This window comes from Ochotona curzoniae, unplaced genomic scaffold (assembly GCF_017591425.1).
Source record: "Ochotona curzoniae isolate NIBS_2020 unplaced genomic scaffold, NIBS_Ocur_1.0 contig_2321, whole genome shotgun sequence".
Classification (NCBI taxonomy): domain Eukaryota; kingdom Metazoa; phylum Chordata; class Mammalia; order Lagomorpha; family Ochotonidae; genus Ochotona; species Ochotona curzoniae.
The window spans coordinates 13,195,919-13,221,824 of NW_024465421.1; the positions used below are offsets into that span (position 1 = coordinate 13,195,919).

The 25,906-nt window shown below is 44.6% G+C and overlaps 1 protein-coding gene across 1 annotated transcript; it reads right to left on the reverse strand.

The window, feature by feature from the left end:
• Positions 1-1,288: 1,288 nt before the first annotated feature.
• LOC121151622 (cytochrome b-c1 complex subunit 2, mitochondrial) lies at positions 1,289-21,987 on the reverse strand. Its single transcript, XM_040973223.1, has 14 exons — positions 21,868-21,987; positions 18,839-18,922; positions 18,594-18,743; positions 17,617-17,681; positions 16,738-16,794; positions 15,474-15,598; positions 14,658-14,755; positions 12,183-12,240; positions 11,541-11,636; positions 11,086-11,285; positions 8,556-8,636; positions 5,480-5,556; positions 2,061-2,214; positions 1,289-1,519 (listed from the first exon to the last, which is right to left on the reverse strand). The coding sequence occupies exons 1-14, from the start codon at positions 21,898-21,900 to the stop codon at positions 1,436-1,438; spliced, it is 1,362 nt and encodes a 453-aa protein (XP_040829157.1). The 5' UTR covers positions 21,901-21,987; the 3' UTR covers positions 1,289-1,435.
• Positions 21,988-25,906: the final 3,919 nt, after the last annotated feature.

Sequence of the window (25,906 nt, forward strand, 5' to 3'; positions counted from 1 at the left end):
TCAGACGTTACGAATTCACATCTTTCACTTTTCGTTTCAGCACACCAAAGGCAAAGGAGCAGGCAACGGGGCAGGCAAAAGAGGAGTCATTCACAAGCAGCGATGAAAATGAAGATGTTGTTTTAGATAAAAGACTGAAATATTACAGATATCCTCGGTCCATGGGGCATCACCCTGCAATGAGACCGGTATCTATCTCCAAAGAGTGGCATGGCTATAAAAAGAAGAGCCGTACTATCAGAGTGGGGAAAGACATCAGCTGTGATGTGATGGTTCACAAAGACAAGGAGATGAGAGCCCCTTCTCCGTACTGGACCATGGCGAAGGCAGAGAAGAGCAGCCCCTCCTCCTCCTCCTCCATCTCCTCTGCCTCAGATGCATTCTGGCTGGAAGACTGTGCCCAAATCGAAAAGGGCAAAGGTCAACCACCGTCGGATGCAAAGAAGTAATTTACAAATCTGTGGTTCTTGATGGCACTTTACCTTGCAATCTCCCAGTTGTTGCGCGCTGCCAGACACAGATTTGCTGACTTCGGAGTGAATTCTCTGTGACGTACACAGCCTCGGGAGACTGCGTCCTCGGTGGCATCGCCCGCGGGCCCTGGCAGGCGTCACACACCTGATGCTCAGGACAGCGACATCACTCCATGACCAAGACCTTCCCGAGCATTTCTCAACTCAGAGTAAATCAACATCAGAGTGTCTGAGCATGGCAGAAAACTTCACTTTTTATGGGTAAATACCCCCCCCCCCCTTTCCAGCTTCAAGTATCCTACTGGGGGGAAAAAAAAACATTTTTGGCTAGTGGTTCACATTAGAATCCATTCTCTTCCCTTCCAGCCCTACTTTGACTTCATGTTGATTATTTGCAAGAAACAGGATTGAAACAGATGAGGGAGAGTTAGGAGAGAAAATGAAGATAAATAAATAAATAAAACAAAATAATGGGAATAACAGCATATGACTTATAGGAATCTCTCTTCTCAGAAATAATCTTGCAAAAAGGGTAAAAAGGGAACCAGACCACTTAAATACTCACCCTAAATGTCAAAATTTCAACTTTTTAAAAAAAGATAAAAGCAACAAAAACAAAAACCACGCACACACACACACACAAAAAACAAACAAAAACACCAAAACCACACCATCACCAAAAATGATCTAGAAATTCTTACCTTGATGGCCACTTAACCCTTACTCTAATTTTACACTGATTACATTCCTGTCTCATTCATCTAAAAGATCTCATTATGTAATAAGTACTTGATTAATTATGAGAAATGCAGGAAAACATTTAAGTAGGATGTTTTATTGACTAAGTCAGCTGGGAATAATTACCAGCATTCATGCAAAGATAAACATTTTATTAGAGACTTTTAACTCTGATGTTTTCTCTGGCCTGGGTTGGGAAAAATGTTCAGCTTTGACGTTCCATATTATAACTCATCCACAAACGGTGTATGACCCAAGTTTCCACTTGCTGCCATCGATTTCTGGCCAGAAACAAACTTCTTTGCAGCCTTTAAATAAACAAACAGAAGAAGAAAATCAGCTCAAATTAGCGATTCCACAACGGCCTCCTGTGAGACAGCCAGACAATGGCTGGTGTTTTGTTCTGTGGGATGTGGGAGGAAGGCTCAGCTGTCCCTCGGAATGGTCCATTCTAAATGCAGCTCTCTGAACCACAGTGGAGGTGATCCAGCTAGAGGGACAGGCCGACCCACACGGACACTGTGCACCAGTTTCAGGCAGGCAGGCCTGGTTTTTTGTTCTTGTAACACAATGGCAATTAATCAAAATACACTGGCCTGTTAAAGTCAAACTCTATATCCTAGTAGTCTTATATCACACGGTGAGTGCACATTATGCCAGGCTGGCTGTTTTTTAATGGGTGGGACTCACAGATTGACAGTATGTAAGATGCAGAGGCTGGGTGATGCTAGGTATCTCAGAGCATCTTTTTTCTTCTACCCACCCCCATTATTCTAAGGTGGCACTGCTGCTGAGAGATCGTGAAGAGTAAGACCGCCACTGCTGAAGCTCAGGTTGTCGTTTGCTTACATTTATGATATCAGCGTCAGCCACGGAGTCAATCTGCTGAAGGACTGTGGATGGTGGCATGTAAGAGCCAGCAACCAGAGCCTGGGACCCGACTTCATCCAGGAAGCCCTCTGAAGACTCCATGGACATGAGGTAGCCAGCTTTCAGCTTGTTCCTGTCCACAGAGAGGCAGCAGTCAGTTCTGTACAGCAAGGCAGCTTCGAAGTTTGTCCTAGAACTCTTCAACAAGTTTTTGGTAAATAGGCAAATTAACAGCTTACAGTGTTAAAGGTCTCCATTCTATTTCCTCACCAAGCATTTTATTACTTACATTATATATATTTTAAGATTTATTTAATTTATTTGAAGGACAGTTACACAGAGATTAGGGAAAAGCAGGAAGCCTGGAGCCAGAAGTGTCTTTGGGATCTCCCACGAGGATGCAGGGGAAACACCTGGACCATGCCCTGTTGCTTTCCCAGGTGCGTTAATAGGGAGCTGGACTGGAAGTGGAGCAGCTGGGACTCAAACCAGTGCCCGTGTTGCAGGTAGTAGCTTTACTGGTTAACTCACAGCACCAGTCCTACCTATGCTTTATTATATTATTATTTGGAAAGTATCAAAACAAAACTATAATTACACTTCAATAGACTGCATTCTGATTATGGATTAGAATTCAGAACCAGGTCAAACTATTTTAACGTGAGACATTCAAAATTTTTTGTTAGAGAGCAGCCACCCCTCAAAGGCTGGGACTAGGCCAGGAACTCAATCACCTGAGCCATCACTGACGCCTCCCAGTGTCTGAATTAGCAGGAAGCTGGAGTCAGTCTAAATTGCCTGTTTTTTTGATTTATGTATTTGAAAGGCAGAGTTATAGAGGGATCTTCCATTTTCTGGTTTACTCCTCAAATGGCTGCAACAAGTCAGAGCTGGGCTGGTCGGAAGCCAGGAACTTCTTCCCATTCTCTCATGTGGGTTCAGGGGCCCAAGGACTTAGGTCATCCTCCATTGCTTTTCCAGGCACACTAGCAGGGAGTTGGATTGGAGGTGGCAAAGCCAGAATTTGAACTGGCACCTATATGGGCTTATGGTGCTGCCGGCAGTAGCTGTACCCACTGTGGGCCTGCTAGGCTGCCTCCTAAGGCACTGGCCACTTAGAGCAGCATGTGTGTGCCGATTACACAGTTTTCTAGGCACTACTTCCCTGCTGGGACTTACCTGACTCAACGGGAGTGGGCACATGGACAGGGCAGCTAGGGGAGGACAGTACAGGTCTTATAAACCCCAAGGTGAAGATGGTGTTCTTGCATAATGTGTTAAGCTGCTGCCTGAGACACTGGGATCCCATACGGGTGTGATCCAAGTCCCAGCTGCTCCACAGTCCAAGCACGTGAGCTCCTGCTGCCCGGGGGGGAGCTGGAAGAAGCACACAGCTCCTAGCTTCAGCCTGGCACAAGCCCAGCTGCTGGGGCCACTTGGGCACTGAACCAGAGGACGGAAGATCTCTGTGCCAATCTGCCTTTCAAATAAACTAAAACAAAAACAAAAAACCACCACAACAAAAAAAAAACCTAAGAAGGACCCAAAAAACATCAATTTCAAATAAAACCAGAACCAATTCACAATTCTGCCACAATTTTGCTATTATTGCTTATAAATACAGTATTCAGTAAGTTTACTTAACAGGTAAATTAAGGAATCTTAAACTGTCATCCTTTTGCATTCTATACCCACATGAACATTTAAGCGTGACTACAACTTAATGCAGTCCCTTTACCCTATTTCCAACTTAATTAAAAAAGTTTCATTTCCTGGCCAAGCTGTAACAGCTTTTCCTCCAGCAGTGGCAGCTCATTTTCTCTTTCCCTATATACAGGAAGGACCTTACAAGGAAAAGTAACACTGCCATCAAAATGGCACACACACACACACAACAAAAAAACAAAACAAAAAACCCCCTTTGACATTAACAACACAAATTCCATTTTCTATACATTGTCCTATCATAGTTCTTAGACTAGCTTTGAAATTTAGAGTTTTCATAAGTATATCCAGTGTTTCAATTTACTCTCATCAAGCTTTGTTTTACTCTATTGACACTTAGTTCCATGTGTACAATATTTAAACTGGCACAGGTCAGAGTTTATGTGCTATCAAAAAAAACCCATTATACACACATTTCAACATGAAGCCTTTGTTACCATGTTTATAGCTGCTGATCTAGTCGGGCATCTACACCAAGAAATTAATATAAAGTTTAAAGATATTTTTGGTAATTTATACTTTCGAAATGTAGATTTTCCAAGTTAAATGACTTCTTACAAGCCTGGCACGATAGCCTAATGGTTAAAGTCTTTGTCTTGCACACACTGGGATCTCATATGGGGACCAGTTTGTATCCCAGATGCTCCACTTCCCATCCAGCTCCCTGCTTGTGGCCTGGGAAAGCAGTGGAGGATGTCTCAAGGCCTTAGGATCCTGCACACGTGTGGGAGACCCAGAAGAAGCTCATAGCTCCTGGCTTCAGATCAGCTCAGCTCTGGCCACTGCGGCCACTTGGGGAGAATAAATCAGCGGATGGAAGATCTTCCCGTTTCCTCCTCTCTGTAAATCTGCCTTTCCAATAAAAATAAATAAAAACAAACAAAAACCACAATGACTTGCATCCCATATTAAGAGTGCTGGTTTCAGTCGTGGCTGCTTGCTGTCAATCTAGCTCCCTGCTAACGGGCCTGGGAAGGCAATGAAAGATGGCCCAAGTGCTTGTTCCTCTGCCAGCCAAGTGGGAGATTTGGGCAGTGCTCCAGGCTCCTGGTGTCAGCTTGACCCAGCTCGACCCACTGCAGCCATTTGGAAAGAGAGGTTGGAAGTTATCTTTCTTCCTCTCTCCATCTCTCTGTTAACTGCCTTTCAAATTAAAAACAAAATGGTCAAGAAAGTAAGCAAAATGTTACTGATTATATTTCTAGGTGATGGAACAGAGGTGTGTTTCTTTTTCCCTTTATTTAGAAAAAAAAAAATACAAGTATAAAGTCAGTAAAGGGCCCGGCGCGGTGGCGCAAGTGGTTAAGTCCTCGCCTTGCAACCCCGGGATCCCATATGGGCGCCGGTTCTAATCCCGGCAGCCCCGCTTCCCTTCCAGCTCCCTGCTTGTGGCCTGGGAAAGCAGTGGAGGACTACCCAAGGCTTTGGGAACCTGCACCCGTGCGGGAGACCCGGAAGAGGCTCCTGGCTTCGGATCGGCATAGTATCGGCCCGTTGCGCTCACTTGGGGAGTGAATCATCGGACGGAAGATCTTCCTCTCTCTCTCTCTCCTCTCTCTGTATATCTGCCTTTCCAATGAAAAAATAATAAAAATAAATCTTTAAAAAAAAAAAAAAAAAAAAAAAAAAAAAAAGTCAGTAAAATAGGAAATGTAGTTAGTACTCAGACTTACTTGGCAGTCTGGACATCCGCACTGGAGAGGTTTCCTTGAGCAACTGTTTTTACTTGATTGTAGGCAGCCTTGATAACCTAGGACAGACAAGCCCAAGTCAGCCATCTTTGGCCAATCTCCTGTGACCTTCAGGTGACCCTCCACTGAGGCAGAATCACAGGATGGAAGGCTAGTTCCGGAGAAGCGGTACAGTGTCCATTTGAAATTCTGTGGCTTCTCCTTGATTCTCACCGTTGCGTTCCATAAAGCAGCTGGTGGTACAGCCTGTGCCATCCAGGCGGGCAGGGTGCAGTGGGGCAGCACAGAAGACGGACAGCAGAAGCAAGCACTTGACCTTCTCATCGCCCACAAGGAGTAAGGCCCTCTAAAGTCTCTCCAGCCTCTCACAGTGCCATTCTCTGCTACTGTGGCGAAGCTGCTCATGTCCGTGAGTGCAGGCCCTGCCAGGCAGCACGTGATGGCCACGGAGCTGGGCTCCTGCCCCCGACCCTGGGAGGCCTGGCCCGAGTTACTCGCACCCAGCTTTGCACAGGCATTTGGGGAATGAACCAGCAAACAGGAGTTCTCTTTCTCTGCTTCCCCAATTAAAAAGATTTTCTCCATTCCAATGCTGCCACCATTCTGGCTCTGCTACCGATTTCCTCTTATCACAAAATTGTAGGACATTCATTTCCCCTGGCTGTCATTACCACATGAAATTCTGAGACACTAACTTTAAAAAGAGAGAATGTTGGGTCCAGTGCAGTGCCTAGTGGTTCACTTTGCATGCACAGGGATCCCATATGGGTGCTGGTTCTAATCCTGGTGGTCCTGCTTCCCATCCAGCTCCCTGCTTGTGGACTAGGAAAGCATCAAAAACAACCCACAGCCTTGAGACCCTGCACCTGCATGGGAGATCCTGAAGAGGCTCTGGGCTCCTGGCTTAAGACTGGCTCAGCTCCTGCAGCTGTGGCTGCTTGGGTAATGAATTAATGGACAGATCTTCCTCTCTGAATATCTGACTTTTCAATAAAAATAAATTTATTATTTTTTTAAAGATTTATTTATTTTTATTGGAAAGTCAGATATACAGAGGAGGACAGAGAGGAAGATCTTCCATTTGATTATTCAATCCCCAAGTGGCCACAACAGCTGGAGCTGAGCCAATCTGAAGCTAGGAGCCTCTTCCAGTTCCCCCACGTGGGTGCAGGGTCCCAAGTCTTTGGGCCGTCCTTGAGTGCTTTCCCAGGCCACAAGCAGGGAGCTCGACGGGAAGTGGGGCTGCTGGGATTAAAAACAATGCCCATATGGGATCCTGGCGCGTTCAAGGTGAGGAATTTAATCACTATGCTATTGCGCCAGGCTCAAAAATAAATCTTAAAAAAAAAAAAAAGACAGAGAAAGAGAAAATGCTTCTGCAGTTTCATTAGTTTGGTCTCTGAGGAGTGTGAAGTACAGAAAGGAGAAAGAAGGCGTGGCCCAACTCAGTGTTAGGCTGCTAAAAGCTGGCTGGGAGGCACATCCCCCCTGGCTGGGCGACTCCCAGCAAGGCTTCCCTTTGGGGTTTACACGTCTGCCTGAGCCTGGGAGTCACACCTCAGATGGGAATGTAACCTAATTCCAAGAGTTCCAGCCCTCGGACATCAATCAAGCTGTCTTTACATTTCACCTGATCTCCAGGTACCTTGGTGTGTTTTGTTCTCTCAGTCAGGCCCTGGTTCCCCCCTTTCATCCTGGTCTATATTCATAAATTACCCCTTCAATCCAGTGTTTCCAACTCCCTTGTGATCTACTTGAAACGTAAGAATTACAGAAAGGATGCCAACTTTCCATCTGCCGTTCATTGCCTGTATGTTGCAACCGCCAGGGCTGGGCTATGCCACATGATAAACCCAACGGCCTGTCGCCCCAGCTTCTCCTCTAGGTAAGTGAATACTACTGAGGAAAATCGCCCAACAATTCTGACTGTGCTATGAATTTGTGGCGACTCATGACGGGGAGACATCTGTACTGCTCTTGCTGCCCATTGTAGGTATATCCAACCATTCGACTGTCCCAAATCTTATTACTTCTTTTAAACTTTTTACCTTTTCTCATTCTCCACTTGATCTTTGCCAAAAGGCTGAGAAATGATCCTTTTCCCATTCTCAAAACTGACTTAGCTCCCTGCCTCACCAAGGATGGGTCTATTTCTTATCTCCCTACTATCTTGCTTCCAACAGTGCTGTTTCCAATTCTCTGATTGGGTGGGGAGGGGTGTTGTGGTGTAGTGAGTTAAGCTGCTGCTTGGGCTCTCCCTAGATCATATCAGAATGCTTGGTTTAAGGGTCAGCAACTTTGTGCTTCTGATCCACTTTCCTGGTAATGTGCTGGGGTGCAGTGGATGATGGCCCTGGCCTAGCCTGGGCTGTTGCCAGCATTTGGGAAGTCATCAGCAGATGGAGGATCTCTCTGCTTCTCCCTGTTTCTGCTGAGCAAATAAAACTAAAACAACTTAAGATAACTCCCAAATGTGCTCCAATGACAACTTTTAGCTCTGGCGTTGAAGCCCGGAAAATCACCAGTGATGCTCTACTTTGCAAGAGATGTTAAGTTAATCCACAGTGGACCAATATGGCACTCTTCATTCTCTTTAGCCCTCCAGGGTATATCACTTCCTCTTTTGTTGCTTCCTGATTTCTTAGCCATTTTCCTCATTTGCTTAAACAGTTTCTTAAACTGTGGTATTTCCAAGAATTTGAGCTTCAGTTTTCTTCTTACATCATGTGTACATAAGCTCGAGTTTAACACAACTTCAGTACTGAAAACTCACATACATTTTGTCCTTGAACTCTCCTGAGTTCTCAATTTAGGTGTCACAGAGCCAACTCTACACCACTTGTCCAAAGGGAACCAAATACCAAGCAAGTATTTCTCCCTTTTTCCTGGAAGCATCAGTATGTATTTAAAAACTTCCCACAGCAATCCACTTCAATGGTAACACTGCACCGAGTTCTGATAAAGTATGATGTTCAATTATTCCATACTTTAACTAAAAATATGCTAGTGGTGGAGGAGAAAAAAAACCACTTATGAAGTTGGTGAGTTTGTAACTTACATCTCCGGCAGCGGCTGCCTGGGAGACAGTATAAATCCCGAAGAGTCCAGAATCCGAGTAGCTGGCATGAAAAGCGGAAACCTGAAATACAGCAGAATTATTTGTGTGGGTCATTGTGTCCAATAAAAACTTGTCTTTATGGTATTAGCAAAATACACCCCATTAGTACTTCACCCATCCAGTTCTCCAGGACCTCAGTGCTCTAGCTAGAGGTCATCTCTCGGGACTACGATGGTTTCAGCTGACTTTCTTTCCCCCACTTAAATCTTCCTCAAATGACTGAACACTTTCCTTTTTGCTGGGCATTTCCTAACCTTCTTTTGCAAACATGACTTTCCAAATATTAACTGTTACCCAGATGTCCAAGGCAGCCACTTCAGCCTCTCAATCCAGGGACACTGCTATTTGTAACCCACGTAGGTTTAACCTCCTTAGGGTGAAGCTCTTTGCCTGGTGTAGAGCTTCGTAGTGTTTTTACATCTTTTCTTAAAAATTAAAAATACTTACTTATTTTTACTTTTATTTGAAAGGTGGGGAGAAGAGATCTTACATTTATTGTCTTAATCCCCAAATGCTTGCAATAGCAGGTTGAAGCCAGGAGGCTCAAACTCAATCCTGGTCTCTCATATTGATAGCACAGACTGAGGGAAGCTCTTGCGCCATCGCTGGCTTCCAGTGTGTACAGGAAGCTGCCGTCGGGCATCCTGCTCTGTGGGAGTCACACACCAAACAGTGTCCCGAGCGCTGCACCTTTGGCAGTATTTAATGAGCCACTAATGCAAAAGTCACCTTGGTTGTTATTAAAACCACACTTCCATATCCTGCAATGGACTGTTCACTATCTTGTTCCAGGTGATTTTTAAGCACATTAAAGCATAAAAACCATCAATTGGTTCAGTCATGGGAATTACAGGAATGCATGTCAATTACTCTAGGTTTAATTATGGGATTGTCTTATTCACATCTTTATCTCTGACCAGACACTGAATTAGAACATTTATTAAATTAGGTCACTGGATTAGGATTCAGCTCCAGCACGGAATCACGAGTAATACTAAATAGAGAAATGTAAAGTATGAAGAAAACAACAGTATGAGCCAAGAGAATCTGGAGGCAATTAAGAAGGCAGCCACGAAAGTCACTTTAGGATTAAATTAAGCCTTTTGAACTGAGGTCTAGATACTCTTATGACTGTTCCAAAGATTCAAAGGGTTTGGTATCTTCTAAGTCCTTCAAGATTTCCTTGGCAGGTTGAGAATGCCCATGTTGTACATTACAGTTGGGAAATCAAATAGCAGAAGTCTGATCTTTATCAATCGGGATGGACATCTAGCCACGTGCATCCAGAACAGATTCCGCGGCTCAGGCTCCTGACTCAGCTTTCTGCACATGTACACCCTGGCAGCAGCACTGGTGGCTCAGGCATGTGGGTCCCTGCCACCCACATGGGACAGCCAGCTGGACTGGGAGCCCAGGCACTGAACTTGGCTTGGTCCAGTCTAGGCAAGTGCAGGCCTTTGGTGAGTGAATCAGCAGATGAGCTTTCTCTCTCTCCCCTTCCTGATCTGCTTCTCAAAACAAACAACATCTATTACTTAAACACAGGGATTAAAATTTAAATGTACTATAGTTAAATTATGAGCAATGCCCAGGCCCACAACTCACTACATTTGTTGCCTATTCATTTGAGAGGTAAAGAGAAACGGATTCCATCTGCTGGTTCATTCCCCAAATGCTTAGGTCCCTTCAGGCTAAAGATAGGAGCTAGGAACCTATTCTAGGTATCCATACAGAGGACAGGGACCCGGGCACTTGAACCATCACCTGTGGCCTCACAGGGTGTAATTAGCAGGAGTAGGAATCAAGAGTGGAACCCAGGCACTGTGACCAGACATGCAGGTGTCCCAAGCAGCATCTTCACAATTAGGGCTAATGCGCAGCTGCATTGGTTACTTTCCAAAGTGATACAACTGAAGGACATGCAGGCTACTACAATGGGCAAACAGCACTAAGTGACACTTTGTCAGCATTTTATATTCTTCTGACTTAAACACCATTACTTTGAAAACTTTAGAACTTTCTTCACTATCACAAAAAAGCATTTTCTCCTTTCTCTACAAACAAACGTCATAATTTCTTTCAAAATTTAACCTTAAATTGAAGAGTTGTGTATTTTTGATGTCTATTTTGTCCACTTGGTTGGAAAATATAAACAAGTGAAATTCAGGCAGCACTCACGTAAACAGAGGACAGAAGAAAAACGATGAGTCTAATGTCTAACACTTTAAAGGGAACTGGAGCATGAATTTCTGACTTTCTAAGGAGTCAACTCCTCTTCCTAAATTAGAATAACTGAAAGACATGATAAGGTATTAGAATTAAACCTGGCTGTCTTGTCAACTGCACAGACTTTTGCTGTGTTCATCTTAGAATTGAAGAGCAGACTAACTCCAACAGCAGATGACCAGTATTCCTTCACAAACTCCGGGCCTTTTCAACAAAGACGGAGATACCAACAGCATGCACTAACATCAAATGGCTGGTGAGTCCCCTTGGCAACGGCCTGGTAGAGGAGGCTGGTGGCATTGCTGCCCCTCTTGACGTGGGGTCCGGCACCGAGGACGTGTTGAAGGACACTGAATGCATTTGCTTCTGCACTTCCGACGGCAGCACTTTCGGCTACAAGAGCAGCATGGACAAGGCTGTCTCCAGTCTGTTCTCGGATTTCACCTGCGCCCATGTGAGAGTGAAGAAACTAGCTTAGTCACTACTGGCTTTATTCTTGCATTCCCATGACACAGCAGTAACCCCTCAACAGGCAGCTTTTCTGTGGCGCTGCTTTCCCAAGGCCATCCTACCCCACTGTGTGCACAAAACACAGAAAACTCAACCACATAATTCTCCTACTTGTAAATGGCCAGGTCTATTCCCCTCAATACACTGTTCTACCTTCCATCTGACAGATTGAAAGATCAAAAGACTCACCTCCTCTGTATTTGGCCTTTGTACCAGCCAAACCAAGCCCACCCCTCATATTGAGGAACTGTTCAGCGTATTGCTTCAGCACAGGATGACTCACACCTGTTCCAAGAAAAAACAGACACAAAGCTAGATCTGTAATTTCTAGAATACACTGTAAGCACCCATTTTTTTTTTGAGATATGTGACTGTAGAACACAAACATTACAGAAATAAACAGTAAAGAAAACAAGAGCTGTCCTACCATAATGCCACCCCAAAACTACCTACTATTTATCATATACTACTCTTTTAAGTGTTTTAAAAAATTTTCTGTCCATCTCACAGATTGAAAATTTCTTCTGAGGCTGACCATTTAAAAAACTAAATAGATAACTAGCAATACATACATACACACAAATAATTTACTTTTCCTATGAACTGTAAGTTTTGTGGTTAGGCTTCTGTTAAGTTAAAAGTTCTTAAAAGTTTGTATGACCTCTCTGTTTAGAGTAAAATGCTGGAATCTGCTTTCTAAAACAATCAACAATACTACCATGCACTGCCTGACATAAACACAAGATTGAAGCTTCAAATTCTGTTCAATTCTACATTCACATCATCACAGTTTAAGGAAGTCAACCGTCATGCAGGCGACTTCCCACTTACCAAGTCCAACCAAGGCCATCCTGGCGCTTGTGAAATGGTTCTGAACATAGTGATGTAACTGAGGAAGTTAAAAACACTTGTTAGATTATATTGGACTAAATATAAGGAGTTATACAAATGCAAAAGTGGGTTTGGCAGGAAAGAAATATTTAAATTTAAAAGCTGCCATAATGAGTTATCAGGAATCAATTAGTGTCAATTATTACCCTGAGATTTTATTATGAAAATTTCTGCAGAAAAGAAACAGAACTTCAATGAGGTCATGGTTATACAACTTTGTGAATATAATGAAAACCAAGAATTGCAAACTTTAAATAAGTGGATTACATGGTTTGTTAATTAAATGTCAGTACCAATACAACTGGTCCATTTAAGGATTGGGTAGATTAACCTGGAATCTTAGAATTTTAAGACCAGCCAACTACTCAAATAACCAATCAACCTGGTGAGCTGAGAATCAGTGGGATTTGAGAAATCACTGATTTATGCTATTGCCTTAGATTTCATATAGAAAAGCAGGGCAGAGATGTGCATTTTTCAGTAAGAGTTCATGTTGCCTCCAGGAGGTTGGAAATTGATTCTTGGTGAAATCACATTAAAAACTTCAATTTATTCCTTCTATGTGTAAAGTACAAATATGCATATAACATGAATAATGGGAATCCCCCTTAGCCAAGATGTTGCTTTATAAAGTTTCAATTACCCGTGGTTGGTCAATTGTGGTATAAAAAATATTATTTGTGTATTTTTAAGATGATGATGGAAGGGACAGAGACAGAAACAGAGCAAGTCTTCCATTCTCTGGTTCTCTTCCAAAAGGCCACAACGGCTAGGGTGGCTCAGGCTAAAGCCGAGAGGAACCTGGAACTTCCATCTGTGTCTTCCACATGAGCTGGGGCCATCTGCTGCTGCCATCCTAGGCACAATCAGAGGGGAGGAGACTGGAAGCAGGAAAGCCAGGATTTGAACCAGTCATCCAATATGGGATGCCAGCATCTCGGGCTGCAGCTTAACCTGCTGTGCCATAATACAAGCCCCTAACATTTGTCTTGAAGGCTGGAAAGGCCCTTGAGGAAGGAAGACTGAACATTTAATCATTTTATGAGAATCTATACCCTAAGGTTGGCACGGTGGTATAGCAAGCTAATCTTCTCCTTGCAGTGCCAGCATCTGATTTGGGCACTTGGGTCATGTCTCAGATGTCCCGCTTTCAATCCAGCTCCCTGCTCACAGCTTGGGAAAGCAGCGATGGTCAAAGCCTTGGCCCCCTGACATATGTGGGAGACCTAGAGAAACTTGTGGTTCCAGCTTTGGCCCAGCTCTGATCATTGTGGCCATTTGGGCAGCAAACAGGTAGATGGAATATCTCTCTGTCTTTCCCTCTCTATTTAACTCTGCCTTTCAAATTAAATTAAGCAAATCTTAAAGAAAAAAAAAGGACCTATACGCTAAAATAAATGTTGTCTATATTTATGAAGTTTACAAAGATACCTTGGAAAGTTCTTTTCTATTTTTATAGATGCTTTTCTATAGATGTTGCCATTGCTCCAAGCATTTTATCACCAATTTCTCTTTTTAAAAGTTAGTACTAATTTATTTGAAAGGCAGAGTTACAAGGAGAGACAGACGGAGAGAGATCTTCCACCTGCTGGTTAACTCCCCAGGTGGCTACAACAGGGCTGGGCCAGGCTGAAGCCAGGAGCATAGAGCTCTACCCAGGTCTTCCCCACTGGTGGCAGAATCCAGAATATTCCTGCCATCTTCTACTGCTTTCTCAGGTGTATCAGCAGGGAGCTGGACTGCAACCAGAGCAGCTGGGACTCAAACTGGAACTCACATGGGACTGCACGCAGACACTTTTGGTCTATTAAGGCCACTTGGGTAATGGACCAGAGAGCAGAAGATCCACTGATCTCTCTTTTTCTGTATCTCTCTGGCATTCAGCCTTTCCAATAAACGAAATAAGAAAAGTATTGGGCCCAGTGTGGTAGCCTAGTGGTTACCACTTCCTATCCAATTCCCTGCTGTGGCCTGGGAAAGCAGTTGAGGATGGCCCAAAGCCTTGGGACCCTCCACACACGTGGGAGAACTGGAAGAAGCTCCTGGTTTTGGATTGACTCAGCTCCAGCCTCTGCAGCCACTTTGGGAATCAACAGATGAAAGATCTTCCTCTCTGTCTCTCCTCCTCTCTGTATATCTGACTTTCCAATAAAAATATATAAATCTTAAAAAAAAAACTTTACATTTTTGAGTTAGATATGATTTCAAATGTTGCTAATACCAAATTCTTCACAGTGTGTGGCAGGAGTAGTGAATTAAGATTTTTGCGTACATCACACCGTCAAATTTAACACTCAGTGTTCCATATTTTGGAGATAAAGAAAAATGAGCAAACAAACCTAAAACAGGAGAGATAAATGCGGAATTTAAGGTGAAAACAAACACATTTTAAAATGGAATAGATTTTATCTGTACCTCCTCTGATGTCACTTTTCCAATCCTATAGTCTGGACAATATAAGGAATTAGCCAAGGCATTCCGGTAGGCTGCAGCATGCAAATTTTCAATGACATCTGTAAAATCAGTAATGAAGCAGTTACTGAAATATAATTTAAGTGAAGACAAGAATAACATTTTTAAAACCTGGAAAAAATCACAGGCTTATACAAATTTAATCATTTTATAGCATTCAAGTAGTAAGAGGATTTCAAACTTATTAACATTTAACTTCTAGCAACTTCATTTATTTATTTCTATTAGAAAGGCAGATATACAGAAAAGAGACAGAGAGACAGATCTTTCATCTGCTGGTTCACTCTCTAAGTGGCTAGAGCGGACAATCCAAAACAAGAGGCTAGGAGCCCCTTCTCGGATTCCCATCTGGGTGCAGGGTCCCAAGGCTTTCCCAGGCCACAAGCAGGGAGCTGGATGGGAAATGGAGCAGCTGAGATATGACCTGCTGCTTCTACTGGATCCGGGACCTTGCAAGGTGAGAATTTAGCCACTAGACTGTTGTAGTGGGCCATGCAACTTCAACTTTTACATGCTGGGACCCACCTAAACATGCTGCTCCCTTTAACCTGCCTCCTGTCGTAAGGAAGCTGTTAAAGTCTGGGGTTTAGGAAGTCTGAATCTAATTACAGTCCTGCCACCAGCCTATTTTGTGTGACTGGACCAATCACTGAATTAGATTTTGACTCAATGCCGAGGCCAGGTTCCCCACTCCAGGAAACAGAGACACAAGGAGCCATTTCATAGAAACTGTGAAAGCAATGTGAAAATGTTACTTACGAGTCTGTGGATTCTGGAAAGCCACAGCTTTGTCAGTCCTTAGCTGAGACTGAAGTGCAGCTACTTCCCAGCGACGGAATTCTGGTGCTGTGGTGACATTGAGCAGGAACTCCATTAGAATATCACTATAGAAGACATCAAGAGTTACAGGTCAAGTATTTTCACTTTAAAATAACTTAACAAAAAGTATTTACTTTCATTTGAAAGGCAGAGTTACTCAGGGAGAGGAGACGGAGATCCTCCACTTGCTGCTTCACTCTCCAGATGGCCACAAAGGCTGGAGCTGGGTTGTTCTGAAGCCAACAGCTTCTTCAGTGTCTCCCATGTGGGTGCAGTGGCCCAATTTGGGCCACCCTCCATTAATTTGCCAGGTACATTAGCAGGGCGCTGAGTCAGAAGTGGAGCAGCTGAGACTTGAACTGGCACTTACATGGAATGCCAGCAGTGCTGGCGTACTTAGTATGCTACACCATGGCACCAGCCTCTAATTTTTCTTTCCCCCAATTTGAAAGACTGGTAGAGTTCTTTCATCCACTGTTTTTACTATCTTATATGCCTCACAAAGCTAGGGCTGGGCCAGGCAAAGCCAGGAGACCAGAACTCACTGGTACCTCCCCTGTGGGTAGCAGGGACCCAACTATCTGAGCCATTGCATGCTGTCTCCCAAGGTATGCATGAGCAAGAAGCTGGAGCAGAAACAGACTAAGCCAGGCACTGATGTAGTCCTCCTGAGTAACTGAGTCCTCATTACCTTGCACGCTTGACCCAAACCCAAAATTAAAAACCTGGCATAACGTGACGGCCTAATGGCTAAATCCTTGCCTTTCAATGCAAGGATCCTGTACAGGCACTGGTTCATGTGCTGGCTGCTCTACTTCCCATCCAGCTCCCTGTTTGTAGCTTGGGAAAGCAGTGGAGGATGGCCCAAAGCCTTGGGACCCTGCAACCTGCATGGGAGACCCGGAAGAGGATCCTGGTTCCTGATTGGCTCGGCTCTGCCTGTTGCTGCCACTTAGGGAGTAAACCAGTGGATGGAAGATCTTTGTCTCTCCTTCTCTCTGTAAATCTGCTTTTCAATCAAAAAAGAAAAAATTAAAACCCCATTCAAGGTTGTATATGACTGAAATGCTCTCAGTATTATGGTTTAGATAATGTTAAGTGTGAAAGTTTGTAAACAAAAATGTAGAAGCAAAGTCAGAGGTCTTGGTGATGCATTACAAAGACTGAGCAGCTTCCATTCTTTAAAATACAGGCAGGTACTTACACATCATCTCTCAGGCATTCCACAGTGTATGCCATCTTTTCTCTTGTTGCAGTCACACTGAATTGGAAACAAATTATAGTGAATTATCCAGAAGGAAAAGCTTTTTTTTCTTTGCCTGCTTTGTTAAATCAAACAATTCCCATGGAAAAAAAAAATTACTGAAGTACTACCCCAAAGTTAAAAGGCTAACCTGACAAAAATTTAACTATTCATTAGCTAAAACCAAAAAGGTTTATCATTGCCAATCAGTCTATCTTTAAAAGGAATGAAATTCTGATCCCTGCTACAATCTGGATGAATACTGAGAATCTTAAGTTAAAGAAGTTAGTTACAAAAGGACAACTACTGTATGATTCCACTTACAGGAGGCACCCACCCACAGCAGTGGAAAGGCTGGGACTGAAAACCAAAAAGCGGTGAGGAGGGGCAGGGAACAGGGAGTCACTGTTCAATGGGTTGCCAGTTTCAGCAGGGGAAGATGAAAAAGTTCTGGAGACGGTTGGTGGTCATGGCTGCCAATTGCCACTGGCACCATAGAACTGTCACTCAAACATTGCAAGGTTTACGATTTGTGTATTCTCCCGTGGGAGGGACCAGTTTCTGGCTTCCTGTTCTGAGAATAAGCTGTCCTACCCTTTGTTGATTTCCTGTTTAGCTGTGTTAGCCTGTTTTGTGGTTTATTCCAACCTCTTGTGTGCTGTATAGTCATTCCCAGTTACGTGCTACTGTTTTACATTTTGATACAGTCAGATTCATTAGTCCTTCCCCTCTTGTGTTGTGCTTAGGAAATCCTCAGCCTTCATGACAATGGAGAAGAGTTCTTCTACAATGGCGTGTTCTCTGACATTGCCACTGATGCCTATTACTTGTTCAACAAACCTTAGTGTACCGCCAACTGCTTCAATCCCACGGGTTATCTTGAAAGATGAAGCTCCTTTTGTAGTCTTGAAAAAAAGAAAGAATGATTTTTTAGTAGTTTTTTAATGCCAAGTTTGCTAAATAGCACACAGTCAGCAAAATCTTTTATATCATCATTAGCAGTCCCAGAAAAAAATATAACTAAAAAGTAGATCCATTTATATATGTATATATTAGCAAAGAGCAAAAGCAAAATTTTCGTATCAGTGCACAAACGTAAAAATTCTACAATCAAACTCAAACTGGCTCTCCTTTTTATTCTGAGACAGACTTGTTAGATGGGGAAGATGAATAATTCTCTTTCATTTTCTCTTCTAACATTCTAAGATTTCTTATGATGACACTAACCACCAATATCCAGGGGGACACTGATTTAGTGCTTCCCTATGGCACATATCCTGCAGCTTCCCATTTCATAGAAGGGACTCTGTTGGGCTGAATGTTCTCCCAACAGACTTCCCGTCTCCCCAGAACTGGTGAATGTCTTTTTGTTTGTAAATGGGGTCTCTGCAGATGCAAGCATTTAAAATGAGGCTCCCTCTGGAGGAGAGTGGGCCCCACACTGAATAACTGGTGTCCTTCTAGGAGGGCAATCTGGATGTGGACAGCAGGAAGGGGGCAGGATAGAAGGGCAGAGACGAAGTGATCCATGGAAGGTGAAGGAGCCGGGGAGAGGCAAAGAAGGATCCTGCCCCAGGTCCCTCAGAGCGGGCACAGTCCTGCTCACATCTTCCCTAGACTTGGATACATGGACTGGACCTAGCCACCTTTGATTTCTAGCCTGCGAGAGGATAAACTTCCTTTGCTTAAGCCATCTTGTTTGTGGCAATTTGGTAAAGGCGGCTTAGGAAGATTCACACAGGAGCCTTGCTTTTAGTTTTTCCAAGGGCCCAAACAAGCACAGCATTTCCCAACGCGGAGGCAGTGAAGAGCCTTACCAGACTGGATGCGAGACGCAGCAAATGAGAGGTCCCAAGGTTGTTGGAGTCCTCGTATCTACTGCCCGCCTTGATGAACAAACCGATTCTGGACGCAGGGGCATAGTTTTCCAGGGAAGCAATCACTAGGCCATTTGGTAATTTGGTGAACTGTATTCAAAATGAAGCCGAGATGTAATTAATTTCTTTCTTTGACAGGGAGAGGAAGGATGTCTGGGTTCCAGTGAGCATCCCATGGGACTGACCTCGAGGTCCTGGGGGGACAGAGGCGCTCCTGCAGGGGCCGCCGATGCTTTCACTTTGGGAGCAACTTTGAGGGAATAAAATCTCTGAAAAACAAAAGCAAAACAAACAAAACACACACACAAAAGGGACCGGTCATACAGGCCACTCAAACAGTGCCTGGTATAAAAGCATGGCATCTGAAGTGTAGCCAAGCCTTAGAGAGCGCAAGGGCAAAAAGCTCAGTAACCACTTGTTGGGAGAACCTAGCTGACTGTCTCATTGACCCAGCAGCTTACACAAGCAACTCCTGAGTGTGTTTGGGGTTTACAGAGAACACTGAGATCTTTATGATCATTCTTCACGAATAGTGTTTAGGGTTAATCCTCCACCTGAGTTGCCGACATCCCATACAGGCGCTGGGTTGTGTCCTGGCTGCCTCACCTCCCACCCAGCTCCCTGCCAGTGGTCTGGGAAAGCAGCAGTGGACGACCCAAGTGCTTAGGTCCCTGTACCTACGAGGGGCAACTGGAAGAAGCTCCTCGTTCCCAGCTTTGCACCAGTCCCGCTCTGGCTGTTTCAGACATTTAGGAACCAACAGATTGAAGATTCTCTCTTTCCTGTCTCTGTAAATCTGCCTTTCAAATAAAATAAATATTCTTAAAAAAAAAATTCTTGCCTTTTCTTTGATCTTTTAACTGTATCAGTAACATTTCAAATAGTTCTTCCTAGCACTTGATGCTTGAAAATTTTTTGTTCACTTGCCATAAAGATTTTAGCTTAATGTCTCCAGTAACTATCCAGTAAACCTCATTTTCTTAGTGTTTTCTTTCCATCTGAAATGACTTATTTTCTGTAAACATTTTAGCAACCTTCCAAAGTATATCAATTTCCTGTGAGAACTTATGATTTCCATTCTGTCTTCATTCTGTTCTGTGCTACACCAAGATTCACCACCAAGGGGCCTACTTTTTTTTTTTTTTTGACAAAATGTTTATACCATCCTGAGATTAACAGTCACTCTATCACTGCAGGTTCTCAATATATACAGTATGCCTCTACTGGCAGGGCAAAAGGAGTCCCTTACATGTCAGACAATGGGTTCAAAATGCATAACTTCGCTTAGTTGGCAAACCATAGGCAGTGGCATCGAAGTCACCCGGGTGACGACTATGGTTTGTGAGGTTACTAGCCGCAGATGTTGACTGAAAAAACATGGATCAGCTGCTGTCCCCCAAACCATGGGTTCCAAAGGGAGATGCACACCAACATGGACCGGGTGTGCTGAGAAGACGTGGCTAGATTCTGCCCGAAAGAAAACAAACACCAGCAATCGAAGCCCAGCGCGACACCCGAAAAGGGGCTTCAGGAGCTCCTTCCTCAGGCTCTAGCTAAAGAGAACATAACTGGTAAAGATTTTTGTGGCTCTTAGTGCCACAAAACACCAAGTGTTTCCATGCCCAGGTCTGCTGGGAGGTAGAATATAGGGAGTCCTTGATTCACGACAAATTTTGAACCTCCACATGTGTGAAAATGGAAATGGGGCAAATACACATTCGAATAATAACAAAATCAAAATATTAAAAAAAAATCCGCTGATACTCCCAAGATCCAACCCTAAGCTGGAGTTTCTGGTAGAACTTCCCCTCACACTCCATAGGCTGTGACGCCCGCCTCTGCGTGCGCCACACCAACCAGGTTGCCATTTTTCATCCACTCTCAATATCGCTTAATTATAATTTATAATTCGCTTTGCTTTGTCACTCGCTACTTACATGCTAGACACGGCAGAATTAAGCCTAGTCCTGAATGGAGCCTTCAACTTTTTTAAAAGTAAACTTTATGATCTAGGGGGGACAGCAGTTTATAAATCAGCCTTAGTCCCAGTGCCAAGTCAGTTTGTTGGCTTCTTCAGAAATGTGCCTCAACAACGACACCGCGTGTGCTGTGTGCTTATCTGTCCCATTCAGATCAACCAAGAATTATGCTAACAGACTGTCCTGTACTTGTTAACTGCTTTAATAGGTATAATACATGGATCCTGATACAAAATTAAGTGCTATAATAGGAAGCAAAGCGTTGCTTTCAAGTTTACTGTCATCTAGCTGTTATCTTTGAGGTTCTCTGATTAGAAGAAAAAAGAATGGAAGAGGTCATTTTGGTCCCCTGCTCCCCCCAGTTTAAGTGGGCTGCCCTCGAAGCATTATTAATCACTGGTCAATCTAGGCCTGCCAGGAAGCGTGTTAACAGTTACAGCCCAGTTTGTATAATCCACAGGACTTCAACTCAGGGGACAGGAAACCAACAGCTTATGGCACTATGGGCTGGGATGACTTTCTGTTGCAGGGGTCGCTTCCTTGCATCATAGGATACCAAGCAGTACTCCCCTTGGGCTCCAAATGCCACAGGGGCAGCCTCCCCATAGGTGGCAAAAATCAAAGCACCTCTAGACACGGACACGGTTGTTGCGTAGGACGGAAATCACCTCTCACTGAAAATTTCAGAATATTTAAGCCGTAAGCACTATGCAAATACCTCTCAACTTAGTAAAAAAAAAAAAAAAAAAAAAAAAACTTCTGCTCCCATCCTTCTCTGAGAAGGGACACGTTCAAACCTCTACCTGCAATGGGCTCACCGACTAGACTTGTATTTGTAAGCCCCCTCAACTGTTGGGGGGTGCCGACGCCCCGTTTGAGGATGGGGGCGAGGCCTGCGCCCGGCTCTCTGCCTCCCCCCGACCCCGGAGCCTCCTCAGGCACCAAGTATAGGAGTGACCTTCAGACGTCTCCCGACCGGGTCCGCTTCGTCTCCGCCCTCACGCCCTCGAAAGGGACTCTGGCTTTCGGGAATCAGGTCTCTTCTGCTCACAGAACCAGCAGGGCTTCCCGATGCCCGGGCCTGCCGGTAGCTACACTGCTCGCAGAGTCCGCCTCAAGGGCGGACCGGAGCCCCCAGGCCAGGCAAACCAGGTCCAGCACCTTCCAACTCCCTAACTTCTTGTTGGATGAACGGCTACAAAAGCCCTTCACAGAAACCGGCCACCAGAGCTCACCGAGAAGGACCCGGCCCTGGAGAGCAGCTTCATGGCGCCTCAAGGTTTTCACCCACGGTCACTGTGCCGGCTTAAAGGAAAGCAAGATGGTGGCGGAGGACAAGCGTGTCCCAGCTTTCCCCGCGAACACTCTCCCACGCCCCCTGACTCCCCGAGGGGGCCTCTCTAGGCAGGCGGCGCTCTACTGCTCTCTGGAGAAGGTCGGACCAGTCCAGTCCCTTAAAGAGACAGTATAGTCTCAAAGCTAAGTTATACAAAAGACAATGGACGTTAACTTTTTGGGGGGGATTATCCCACTTATTCAAATTTCTACTCTGTTATTCTGTCAGCTTTTAGGTCAGCCCTCCTTAAACACCCCCCGTCACTAGTTTGGATCCTTCCGATCTGGATCGACCAATGAGACGGCGCCTCGCCCGGGGCCGCTCTAGGCTCAGCGCTCGGACTTCGGGTGCCAGGGGACACATGTTTGGAGGGATGTGTCCATGGCTGTGTTCTGTGGGCCGGCGTCTTGCTCCTTGTCCGCTTCTCGCTTGGTGAAGCCTTCACTAGATCCTCAATCTCCGTGAGAGCAGGGGCCTCGTCCAGGCTGTGTCCTCCAGAACAGGCCGGCGATGCACGTCCGTGGGTTCGAAACCCAAGCGAAAACAGCGAAGGACCATGCCCGCGTGGAATTGACTTTTGGGGGCTAGTGTTTTGTTTGAGAAGTGTTTTCTCTAGGAGAGTGTGTGCTTCCTACAGGAGCAGGAAACTGCCTGCCCACAAAGGGTTGTAGCTTTCGAAGGGAATGATTGTGGAGCTGCCAGGCTAGAGGTTAAGGCGTGCTACGGGCCCCGTGTTTCCCGCTTGGGAAACAAAGTACCAGCAGGGATATCACTTGGGAGTTTTGTTAGAAATGTAGAGCCTCCAAGTTCCCCCATTGGCTCCAGTCTGGATCCTGAGGTGGCAGGTGCGTGTTTAAAGTTTCAAAAGCTCCGGTCATGTAGACGTTAGAAGGCCTAGCCAACGGTGGACGGCGTGCCCAGTTGCACATGTTGGATTTGGCAATCCATTGGCGCCTGCAGAGGACATCTGGTACCGTAGCACAGGAAGGAGGGCAGTACAAATTGGTCAACTACCCCAGCCAAGCATCAACTGCAAGTATCTGGGTGAATGGAGACTCTAAAGCTGGACAGTGTCAGCCAGTGGACCTTGGAATGAATTCCCCCTCATCCTTGGAGTAGTGAGATCAAGCGCATTTCAGAGCTATGGAAGCCACTCTAGCAGAACCCTCAGCATGCTCCACATGGGGACCCTGGATGACACTGAGTGGCTGTTCCGCATTCCGGGGTACAGAGGCGGGGTTGGGAGGCTAGGTGAGGCTTCTCCCCTAATCCCCCCTCCCTTCCCCCAGGTACAGGAGAAAGAAAAGGAAAATGTGTAAACAAAGGTCTCACCCACTTTTCCACTTAGCCTTCCCACCCTAATCAACTATGTAAACATCAAAAATAAAATCAAAGAAAGGAGGCATGGCTAAATCTGCCTTATTTTTGCCTTGTCGCAGAAATTCTCCACATGTAAATATGTCTCTGCTCTTTCTCTCCAGCGATCTTCCAATAACCAGTTATGAAGAATCTGGTCCATTCTAGTATCTTTTTTTTGAAAGTCAAAATTTTTTTAAAATAAAATATTTCAAAACCAAACAAAAAACTAGATGAAGCCCAGGAAACATTTTTTATGTGAATAAAATATTAGTATTCACATTTAAGAAAATTTTACCCAGAAGGCAGAGGTTACAGAGAAAGAAGCAGTAAGTCAGCTGTCTTCCATCTGCTGCTTCACTGCCCAGCTAGCTGTTACAGCCAAGACGGGCCAGGCCAAAGCCAGGAGCTTCGTTCTGGTCTCCCAGGGGTGTGGCAGGGCCCCAAGCATTGGGCTCATCTGCCACTTTCCCCAGGAGTACTAACAAGGAGCAGAATTTGAAGTGGAGCAGTTAGGAGACACAAACCAGTGTTCAAATGGAAGGTTGGTGCCCAAAGGTGGTGGCTTGATATGCAACACTACAACTCTGGCTTCTACTGTCATGTTAAAAAAAATTAATTTGATAACTAATGAACATAAAACAAAGCAGCGTGCATACTTACACTGCTTGGACTTACAATGCCCGGCAGACGCCATGGTGTCGGGGAGTGAGGGCTGCCAGTGCTCAGGTCTTTGACTTGGCTTTAGGAAGGCACTCGGGAGCTATTGGGACAAAGGCAAAGAGTGAGTGGCAAGTGTTTTATTGGGAAAACAAAGATACACACTATAGAGAGGAGGGGCCTCAGGAGAGTGGCCCTTACCAACTCATAACCACCCATCCAATCCATACTGCATGATATGTTTATTTGAAAGGCAGAGTGGTGAGGGAGTGTGAGATCTTCCATCTGCTGGTCAGGTAATTTCCCTTCATGTGGTAGATTTACATGGTGCATCTGATGGTTTCAAACTGGAACATGAAAAAGCACAGTTCCATTTTAATAGTTTATTATGGCAAGCAATGCTAATTATAAGCTTCCTCTTTAAAGACATTTACAAAAGGAAAAGTTCATCTAAAAAATGTTACATAGGGGCTGGTGTTGTGGTTCCGCAGGTTCAGCAGCTGCTTTTGATGTGCATCCCATATGGGAGTCCTGATTCCAGTCTTGGCTGCTCTGTTTACAAGCCAGCTCCCTGCAAATGTGCTTGGAAAGGCAGTGGGTTGGTGGTTCAAGTGCAAGGGTTCCTGCCACGTGGGAAATCAGATTTCCAGTCTCCCGGCTTCCTCTTAGCCCAGCACTAGTTGCTGCAGCCATTTGAGGAGTGAACCAGTGGGTGGAATATCTTTCTCTATTCTGGTGCCCTGACTTTGGAATACATAGATCCTTTAAAAAATGTTAAGCAGCTCTTGGTGATTTGGATACATGGCAAAATTCATGAAAGTATTGTACTGACAAGAGAAACTCTGGAAATGCTCATAAGTTTTCTGTACTTCAAACTCTTCAATGATTTAGTTTTTCAGCATAAAGTTCAGTTTTACTCATGTGTCGTACAATACTATTTCTAACACTTTTAAAAAACTTACTTATTGGAAAGTCAGATATACAGAGTTAGGGAGGAACCCGTACCCTTATGGGATCTCCACGCATACAAGGCTAGAACTTTAGCTATTAGGCTACTGTGCTGGGCCCTGTTTCCAACACTTTTAGATTACCACTCCCAGCTTAGAATCTGAGCAGTGGAATGTTATCATTTCGCAGTTCAGGTAAGATGGCAGTGACACACATCTCCATGTACCTGGGCACAGACATGTGCTATTAAATGTTCCCTTATAGGGCCCTAGCGCAGTAGTCTAGCGGTTAAAGTCCTCACCTTGCATGTGCTAGGATCCCATATGGGTGCCGGTTCTAATCCCAGTGGCCCCGTTTCCCTTCCTGTTCCCTGCTTGTAGCCTGAGAAATCAGTTGAGGATGGCCCAAAGCCTTGGGACCCTGCACCCATGTGGGAGATCCGGAAGAGGCTCTGGGCTCCTGGCTTTGGATGGGTGCAGCTCTGGCCATTGTAGCCACTTGGGGAGTGAATGAGAGGATGAAAGATCTTCCTCTCTGTCTCTCCTCCTCTCTGTATATCTGACTTTGCAATAAAAATAAAATCTTTAAAAAAAAGTTCACTTATAACCCATATTGTAACCCAATCTACAAATGTTACTGTAAGCATAATCTCCTAATGAATAAAGAAAATTCTATTCATTCTGTGGGGGAATTTGAAAAATTGGTATAGTCTGATAAATTATAAAATATGTAGTTGATCCAGTGGTTTTTTTTTTTTTTTTTTTTGAGCCAGTGTTTTACAGTGTTGCACAAGTTCCTGTCAAGCTTCAAACACACAAGAGTGCCATCCTGTGGTCAAATCTACTACTGCCATGTCAAGTACTCCACCTGAATTGGCTCTTGTGGAGGGCTCTGCCTTACATGGTCAATTGATATTTAACCTTTACTTCCTTTAACTAAAGAAACAAAACATGACTGACGTTTTCAGACATAAA

Coding starts and splice junctions, on each gene's coding strand:
- LOC121151622 (XM_040973223.1), bottom strand. CDS start 21,900: ATGAAGCTGCTCTCCAGGGCCGGGTCCTTCTCG. Junction 14,756..15,473: donor TTTCCAGAATCCACAGACTC/GTAAGTAACATT, acceptor CTGATTTTACAG/ATGTCATTGAAAATTTGCAT. Junction 2,215..5,479: donor GCGGATGTCCAGACTGCCAA/GTAAGTCTGAGT, acceptor CTCTGTGGACAG/GAACAAGCTGAAAGCTGGCT.